General features: G+C 47.8%; 1 protein-coding gene across 1 annotated transcript; it reads left to right on the top strand.

The window, feature by feature from the left end:
* Window positions 1–3,787: 3,787 nt before the first annotated feature.
* Window positions 3,788–9,320, top strand: LOC144161661 (putative sodium-dependent multivitamin transporter). Its single transcript, XM_077692289.1, has 4 exons — window positions 3,788–3,924; window positions 5,866–6,006; window positions 7,249–7,378; window positions 9,228–9,320. The coding sequence occupies exons 1-4, from the start codon at window positions 3,815–3,817 to the stop codon at window positions 9,318–9,320; spliced, it is 474 nt and encodes a 157-aa protein (XP_077548415.1). The 5' UTR covers window positions 3,788–3,814.
* The last annotated feature ends 173 nt before the right edge of the window (window positions 9,321–9,493 follow it).

Here is a 9,493-nt window from a genome sequence, read left to right as displayed (position 1 = left end):
TGCAATTAATCGCCGGCGGCACGCGGCAGTCACCCTCCTCGTAGCAGGCGCGGCTGGCACCACACCTACTTCTCAGGAAAAGCGGCCGTCCTGCGACGTTTGACCGGCCAACTTCACCCTCGCTTGCCAGTAAGCCACAGACACAGCCTAACAAAAACACCTAACAGCCGTCCAGAGTTCGGACAGTTTTCATTCTGCTTGCAAGTGTGAATGAGTGAGTGTTCTGCTCGAGACCCGCGCAAATACGCATTGCGTTCACACCGTTCGGCCTCCCCAATGACGTTCCGGGCATGTGCCGTCTTTCAAGCACAACGCTCACCTCGAGTGGCGGAGAATCGCCCGTGCAGTGGCGCGGGAAACACGTTGAGTTTATTTGACGCTAGAAGGGGCACAAGTCTCCCAAAATGTTGCGTACAATAAAAAACGTGAAAATCTTACCTTCAACCACCTCGCAGAGGCACAACCGCGTTGTTTTTAACGAGCCACTCTCAGCGATCACTGAATTTAGGCCTCGCGTCGGCTCGCTGGCGTATTCCGTCGGCTCGAAGGTCGGTGACTCGGAGGCGACGTTGCAGTCCGTCGCACGTCAGTCCAGGCTGGTTCCACAATGTTCGCAACGAGCTTCGGTTGTTGGGAAGCACTTCACATCCGTTCGTCCGGCCGCAAGTTCACACTGGCAATAAATGTTCGGGGACGCTGGAGCTCACACGACACACGACACCAACTGGCAGCCATTTTGTAAGGACGCGTAGAGGAGGAAGGGGTGAAGGAGGAGGAGAAGGAAATGGAGGTGGCATGGGAGTTTTTAATACTCCCATTAGGACAAACGCAGTAATCACAGCCAGATACTGCGTTTTGTGAAGAGGTACAACCGTGGTAAATGCGCTTATTTACGACGGCTTGTGGCCCCCGGTGTAAACTGGTAGTTTTTCCACCATCATACTACCACACGTGGGAGCAGGCCGCCTGTCGTGAGGAGTTTAAAAGACGTATCCCAGCCAAGAAACTCCCATTCAGGCTAACTTGTGTTTTGTGTGTGAGGCCTGCGCGATCACTGGCTCTTGTACGAGACCCAAACTTGTTGGCGCTAAGCCCAGACTTTTCTGGCTGATAAATTGGTCCACTGATTTATCCATGTATCACAAATAAGTATTTCTTTCTAATGATTGATTGATTGATTGATTGTGCTTTCCCAGCAAGCCTCAGGTGCAGCCGGGATGTACAGCGCCGCAGTCGCCATGTCAACAAGTAAGCTGACGACGGCAGAAAGAAAACATATTCAATCATTTAGAATAGTCACCATGCTCATTGGTGCATGTGGTGAGAGCTACGGAACTGTTGGGGGAGGGGGGGGACGTCCTCTAGTATGAGATGTCGTGTCCTTGTGGCTGCTCGTGTCTATCGAGAGGTCGAGCCGGTCCAGCCACTGCTCGTACGTGGGACGGGGAATGGGTGTTAGGAACGGAGGTGGTTGGTGTTTCCATGCTGCAAGGTGCTGGGCTGGGGGCGAAAGTTGTACGTGCTGTAATATTGGGTGAGATAGGGTTGAGGTAGGTTAAGTAATGGTAGGAGTTGCTCTGGAGCCGGTAGAGTGTAGTCGCTTCGGCTCTGGAAAGGTGGGAGTGGGGTGACGGGAACCGTTGTCAACTGTGTCTGAAGTGTCAGGATTTTCGCGTAGCCGTTGAGTGTGTGTGGGGTCTTCTTTTTGTCCTGACTACCTTTAGAGAAGGCTCGGAGGTATGTACTCGGGCAGGGGCGTGTGCCGCCTCATTTACGTCTAGGGACACGTGTCCACATGTAGGGAAGGTGCGAGCTGTTCTCGAGGATCTGCGTTAGTTTTGTAGCGTGAGCTACACTGGCCGAGGTTGCAGTTTTGCGTGGACCCTGAAGGACCGTGCTGCGCAAGCGCGAGTAGCATTGGATTGGATTGGATTAAAGTGGATTGTATTGGAAATCCAATCCAATGGAGTACGGGTGTGTAGAGAATTAGGTCTGCACATTCGCCGGTCTGCGCATTCCAGAGAAGTGACGTCATAGCTGCGGCAGACGCACTGGAGCCGGCGCGTGCCCAGCTGTGCGCCTCCGTTGCGCAGTAGCCAAGTCTGACGCTGCGCCGGAGCCGCATGATAGCCGTTTCGCGTGGCTCCTGGAGAGCCGTGCTGCGAGGAGCAGTGACTGGACTGGACTGAATTGGATTGGATTGGATTGGATTGGATTGGATTGGACTGGACTGGACTGGATTGCTGAACCTTAGCTCACGCTACATATATCCTGGCATAGCCGAGCTAAGCCACAACTAATTTTTAAAGAGAGTGCATGGTCCCTGCACGTTCGCAGCGAGGTGACTGGCTCAAAAACAGTCCGTGATGAGCGAGGGGATTTTAAACGACCCTCCAAACGTCGTAACTAACATGGCGTCACCGGCAGAAACCTTATCGTCCAAGCAATAATCGGGCGTGACATCCCTTCTGGAGAGATGTAACTTACGATGGTGTCATCACTGCTGGCGTTTTTTGTCGGCACTAAAGCAAGGGACCCTATCGTGGTGTTAAGGACATTATTTTTTCCTAAGACGAAATCACAAACTACTTGTCAGTACCGTAAAACGGCTAGACACACAGAACATGGGCGACGACGACAAGTATTTCGATTTCCAAGTATCTCGAGAAGAAGTATCTCCATTTAAGAATATTTTTGAATATGATATGGCAATACCTCTCTGTTTCTCCACATTAAATATAGGGAGAGCATTAATGCGCAGTTTAAGTTATGGCAATTATTTGGGGTTATATGACACCTGAGTGACTTAAGGACCATCACTGCGGTTGGTACATTTTTTAATGGGTATATTCTTGGTTGGACAGTTTAGAGAATATCGCAAAGTTTGTGGTTACGGATGTGCTATTTCGAAAACCTCCATTCTTAGCTTTTGCTTACCTAACCTGCATATTTTCTTGCTTTGTAGTTTTTAATATGTCTCAAGAAGCTTCCATTATTATCCTGGGCGTCGCGGGGACGTCGTACACAGCATTGGTGAGCAGTTTTTTTTTTTTTTGTTTTAAATGTTTATTCCCACTAATTCTAGGCTGGCCCCATGTCGCGGAAAGGGTTTTGGGAGTAAGGATGGTTAGAGGACAGTGTGGGGGATAGGCGGGGTACAGTTGAATGAAGTCGGTCAGTTTGTGGAGAGAGCCAACGAATGCGACAAATTAACGAAGAATTTCCTCTCGCGTCGCTGCGATCAGTGTCCAACCATTGGCGGTAGTGTTGGGAACTGAGTGTCCCCAGAGAAAGTAGAGTTTGTTCTCGAAGTTTCCCGTAAATCGGCCACATCCACATTGTGTGTTCAGCTGTCGCCGAAGCACCGCATTTGATTCAACTTCCTTGATTAGGATTTTTAAGATGAGAACAAAGTCTTTAGTATGCCAGCTTGCGCATGGCGTACGAGAACGTTTCATGTGTGAAAAGATGCGAGGTGGATTTCGTAGGTCCCGTCGGGATTATTCAGGTGTCGCCAAAAATAGCTTCTTTAAAGCTTTGCCGAGGTGTCAAACCCTTCAGTGTACATCTCTATATATATGCCATTACAATCCTTCCGTTATGGAGTTGATCTTGAGGCAGAGTTGGGGAAAGGTTGTTTGTTGACAACTTTTTCTCGCCCCGCCTCGAGTACCACCATGTGTGCGTCTCACGTGACCGTCATCAATTTAACTTCGACCGCCACGTGGCGCGCAGTCAGAAATTTATTCTTCCATTCCCCCTTTAGGGCGGCCTTCGAAGTGTCGTATGGGCGGACACCATACAAGCGCTGATCATGGCGTCTACACCTCTAATAATCATCTGTAAGATAATCTACGATTCTTCAAGGAGACCAGTGCCCCTGCGACCTTTGGGTGAACTAAACTTCGCCCCATATATCTTGCGGTAAGACCCTTGACTTCTGCTCGTCACGACACACTGCGCAATGAGCAAACGTTGGCCCCTCGGTATTGCGACTAGATATCTCTGACTAAGACTGTATTGAGGCTTTTGGGAATACAGAATTCTCATCAGGGGAAGGCAGGAAGTTTATTAACTGTGAGGAGGTCTACAATCTTGATTCCCGGCGAACTACTGGCTCATTCGTCAGAGTCGCCAGCTCTGGATATCCGCACAAGGTCAGGTCCTACAGCCTACGACACATACGCTTGTACTCACTAATTTTGAACGGCACGGGCAAGGCAGCAGGTCTCGAGATATACCCAGAAGAACACCGAATTACCGCTACGCGCGTCACTTCAAGAACGTCTGCTTCTGTGATTGGTCACCCATCACCCGTATGCTTGCCAGCCGAACACTTTTCCGCCGTACCAGAGCGCTGATGTAGAGGGTTGCGCTGGAAAGCGATTTGCGTCTGTAGAGCTCACTGTTCGAGGTGCGGCAATAGTATAATTAGTGTCGCATCATGGCCGCCGTAAGAGCAGTCATAGTTGGTTTCACCCGACGGGACCAACCGCTTCCGCTCAATGACTAGCCAGAGTCATTGTTAATTATTGATAGTGACGTTAGCGGAAACGGTTGGTCCGATTGGGTAAAATCAAGACAGGCTGATCACTTGCCGTCACGAAACAATACCAGCGAGGACTGCTGTACTGGATGGGAGCAGTCTATCTTGATTTTTGTCTATCTTGGGAACAGTCTATCTTGACGCTGGCTGACTGACTAGCCAGCGTCACTATCAATAATTAACAATGACTCTGGCTTGTCAGTGAGCGGAAGCGGTTCGACCGATTGCGTGAAATCAACTATCATTGCTCCCATGGCCGCCATGATGCGACACTATTTAGACCATTGCCCAGAGGGGCTTGGTGTGTTGAACGGTGTACTGTCATTTTCCAAAATAGCATCAGGAAAGCGGCTGTCAGAAGTCTGTGCTTTTTGAGCCGCATATGGGAGCATGTCATCGGGCTCCGTTACATTATCTCTGCGCCTGCCTCTTGAGAAATACCCTCCTAGTGATTGATTTTCAATCAAACAGTCACAAAAAGAATATTTTGCTACTAAGTGGTGCAAAAACGTTTTTTAAATGACGCTTCCGGTGTAGGCCTATTCGGTTTAGCTTGTACAAATAAATAGAGAAGTGACTCCAGGAGGCTTGTACAGTAGTGGCAATGTAAGCATGCAGTTAAAACTGTTTCTACCAATCATTCACCGTTTTCTGCGTTCAATTCTGTACGTTTCATTCTTCAAGTGATAATAATACGGATTAGTCCAAAGCTAATGACTGCGATGAACAGCCTTCTTCAATGTTCATGGTAAGCGAAAAACAAACGTCCCAAGTACGTAGCCTTCGTTACCTAATGAAAAAGGAATAATGCATTAACTACTCCGCAGATATTTTATGTAGACCTGCAGGGTGCGTTATACAAAAAATAACAATCATTGTTTTTGCGCTTCAGTAACTAATGCTAGTGGTCGTCAATCCTTCCGGCAGACCTTAGTAAAGTAGGGAAACGCTCGTCCAGGATAGGTACGGAAATAGGTAATTTTTCTGGAAAGGCACAAATCCTGTGGTCATTTATCTAAATGCATAAAAACAGTATCAGGTATCGATATGTCAGACCGATAGTAAACCAGTAATTCGATTTCCTACCGATTTATCTACAAAATGTTCATATGCTTGGATCGAACATTTTATGACTTGTTCCTATCAAAAATGTTGACTCAACCGTTTGTTTTTATGTCCACCAGGGTTCTTATTTAGATTTATAAAGTTTCGTAATTCTCCTGATTTAATGTTCACGCTATAAGCCGGGTTATTTTTCATTTCAAATCAAAATTTCACGGCCAATTAAGAGTTCACCATTAGCTCTGCCTTCTTCGTAGAACTGACATGGATCTCAGCACAGACGAAACTGTCTGGGCAGCCTCATTCGCATCCATTCCTTACCAGCTCATGAAATTCGGCCTGGACCAGATGATCACGCAAAGATTTCTGGCCGCGAGATCTCTTCGAGACGCAAGAGGGTAAGTAAACGCACACTAAAGCTATTTTCGCGGTAGAAATGTTTAGTAAGCATGTAAATGTTGCAGGGTGACAACAAAAGAACAATGCAAAACTATAGCATGCTTTTAGAATCCCCTAGTCAACTCAGGATGTGCGGAGCGGCCGCTAAACGCATGTGCGGAGGGCGACGCGTTTCCGTACGTTTTTTCTTCCTCTGGAAACCGGTCCGGCAGCTAGCAACACGCATGAATGCTACAGGACCGGTTTTGGAGAGGAAAAACCGGATGCGGAAACGCGTCTCTCTCCGCACATGTGTCTGGCCCTTTGTTGGAGTGGCCCTGGCAGCACGACAGCGCGACAACTGTGTTCATGGACTACATGGTTTGATTGTTCGGAGGCGGCGCAATTGACAACGATTACGCATCAACGATTACGCAACTTACGCAACCCGGGGAAGCTTGCGTTTGATCTTGTGTAGGTGGGGAGCACAAATTGTGAGAGCGGTTCCCTTTCGGGTGTAAACAGGAGTGCAGAAATGGGTAGAGCGGTCGGGCCCCAAGTTACAGTGCCAAGAAGTGAGTAATGAGCAAGGCGGTATACCGCAGCCAGGTTTCGCCGCATTTTCATCCCCTCGGGTGATGCCGATTCAGCACTGCAAAACTGGGCGATGCCGATTTAGCACCGCAATGTTCAGGTGAAAAAGGGGTGAGGTAACCGTAGCCACTTCTTCAATACGTACATACCGATTCGCCAGTGGCAATGACAAATGTCATGAGAGCTTCAAAAAGAAATTAACGGTCCGGTGGGCGCTGTATACGGACGATTCATCCGCATGGTGACCAGTTCTCGAAAAAAAAAGGTAAAAGGTGAATCTTTCGTGACCGTCATCGACATCTGTAGCAGAACGGAAAAGAAGAGATGTCGTTAAATGGATATTTTACTGGGACCAACGTGTTGCTTCTTTGTTGCTTTTCATATAAGTAAAATATATGGTTTCCCGTCTGTAGAAATGCGCATGTCTGATTAGGCCTCTTTTAAACATCACCACATGGCCTCGCTACACACTTAGCCAAAGGCTCCACAGATAATTAGTCCAGTAGCGTGCATTTTAGCTTTCGTTGTTTAATGCGGTAACTCCTTTCATGAAAGGCTCAAAAGAAGAGCACTGGAGAGCATAACATAAATTCTGTAATATGCACTGCGGTATTGTTTCATGCTGACGTTACTTGATCGCTGTCCTCACTTTTCTTTTTAATCTTCAGGGTGGCGTTCCTTGGAGTTGGTTTGATGACATTTTTCTACAGCATCTACGGATTGACAGGGCTGGCAATAATATACTGGTTCAGGGACTGCGACCCAGTACTTTCTGGTTCAATAGCCAGGTACGATCAGGTAATAATATTTCAGTTGGTATACGTCGCTACAAATTTCGCATGTCGTCGCCGTAAAGGAAACAAAGCAGTGAAAACTTGCTTTAAAAGGGCCATGAGGACAAAATACAAGTTTATTTTATTCGTAACTTTACCTGTTTTATGGTTCCTAAACGCTTGTCCGGCAGTTAACGATCCTTTATTCACTGAGAAATCGGAAAATTTAGGTGAAAATTTCGATTCTCCTCCTAAATCGTATGTTTAGTGACGTAACCGAGGGCGTATCCAGGGCAAGTATTTGGAACGAATGTGAAATATGCTGACTATTTCTGCGGGCGATAAAACATCTTTCCTTGCTTCGTTTGCCGTCCTTTGTCTAGATGGCGCCCAACACGCTCGGACCAGCTGTCCGCACTCTCTTTTTTTACCGGATTTGCATCTGGCTTAGTTTTGTTACGGCTCATAGTAATCATTTCGTAAAACATTGGGTATGCTTGATAAACAGGGTCATGTAAGAAAATATCACTTAGGCCAATCGGCCAGTCAAGTGTGAGCCAACCCCAAAGCGGAGGATTGCTGTGCAGCGATATATCGAGCATACTCCGCGCAGTACGCACTGGTGTTTCTATATTTACGTGTACTTCCGTAACTACCTTTTTTTACTCCACCAATATTACTGCTATAAAAAGAATATGCATTAAATCTAAGCGCAGGTATAGCTCGTTCTGCCAGCGTAATAGCCCTGCCTAACTTTCGTTTGCTTTTGCCGGCCTCAGCCAATAGCACAGCTGGGCATATGACATCGTAGGTTTTGTTGCGGGAAATGAGCTAGTGGGTCGCATGGCCGTTCTCTTATTTCCTAATTATATAGCATATTTGGACAAGTGTGCGTTTAAAGCGGTGTCAGTGTTGTTCTAACGAGGCAAACTTTCCAATGAACCGAACTCGCATTTCGTCTTAATGGCTCCTTTAGTATGCGCGCTTTAGCAACGCGCGCGCCAGTGCGTACGTGAAGGGTGTCTGCGTGTATGTGTGGGATTGACTGTGCATATAGGATACCCACCGCGGTGGCTCAGTGGCTAATGCTTTGCGCTGCTCAGCCCGAGGGCGCGGTTTTGACTCCCGGCCACGGCGGCTGCTTTTCAAGAGGAGGCGAAAAGCGAAAACGCCCGTGTGTTCCAGATTTCGGCGCACGCTAAAGATACCCGGGTGGTCAAAATTTAATCCAGAGCCCTCCACTACGGCGCGCCTCATCGCCTGTGTAGCGTCGGCGCGTTAAACCTCAAAATCGATCGCTCGTGCAAGTAGGTAGGTTGGTGTGTGCGTGTGCGTGCCGGTGCAATTGCGTGTGTGTGTGGCCTCCTCGATGATGAGCTATTTTCGATATACAAGGTGATTTGGAAGTGGTCGGTGAGGCGTGATCAGAACGTGAACTGGAGTTACCTGTCTGCAAGGGAGCTATTCGGCCAGCATTTAAATTGTTAGCGTAAAGCCTGAGAGAAGAGTATGCGGGAAGCATGTCTTCCGTGTATTCTCCTTGCCTGGGTGTTATTTGGTCACTTGTAGAAGAGTTTGGTGTTGGGCCTGTTGGTGCATACTTTGAAGAACGGTGAAACCCAGCCTTGAAGACGATGCTGTCTTGTGTTGTCTACTCTCTCCTCGTGTACGCGCCTTCAAGGCTGGGTTTCACCGTTCTTCAAAATGGCCGCTTGCCCGAGACACCATACGCTGGGCTTGAGCTTGGACATGCCATATCACGTAGTGTGCTGGCGCCTACTCTTTTTCCCTGCGCCACTGTGGTGTATTGGTTTCAGCTATTATAGAGGCTGACATCTTGTTATGACCCATAATTACTTCATGTTCACATGCAGATTGTACCGTACTACATCAACGCAAAATTCGGCGCCATGGGTGGAGTTCGAGGCTTGTTCCTTGCTGGTGTTGTAAGCGCGTCTATCAGGTGATAACACTTTTTCTGGCTGATTTAAATACGGGGTGTTACATCGACAAAAGGGCGTCTTTAAAACTTTCCTGACCGACCCGATCTTCCCTCCCAGTTCAAACTTTACGCGAAGGTCGCATGTTGTGGCCTATTTTGTCTGACAACAGGAAGACCAACGGTATTTACCTGTTTATT

The sequence above is a fragment of the Haemaphysalis longicornis genome, unplaced genomic scaffold (assembly GCF_048455015.1).
Source record: "Haemaphysalis longicornis isolate Haplotype H1 unplaced genomic scaffold, Haemaphysalis longicornis Haplotype H1 scaffold_12, whole genome shotgun sequence".
In the NCBI taxonomy this organism is placed as follows: Eukaryota; Metazoa; Arthropoda; class Arachnida; order Ixodida; family Ixodidae; genus Haemaphysalis; species Haemaphysalis longicornis.
The sequence above is the reverse complement of the archived record's forward strand: the minus strand, read 5'-3'. Positions and strand labels throughout refer to the sequence as shown.

Bases quoted from the DNA above. Each gene is read 5' to 3' on its own strand.
- LOC144161661 (XM_077692289.1), top strand. From the start codon at position 3,815: ATGGCGTCTACACCTCTAATAATCATCTGTAAGATAATCTACGATTCT. The intron at 3,925-5,865 runs GTAAGACCCTTG...CCTTCTTCGTAG, and splicing joins TTCGCCCCATATATCTTGCG to AACTGACATGGATCTCAGCA. The intron at 6,007-7,248 runs GTAAGTAAACGC...TTTAATCTTCAG, and splicing joins TCTCTTCGAGACGCAAGAGG to GGTGGCGTTCCTTGGAGTTG.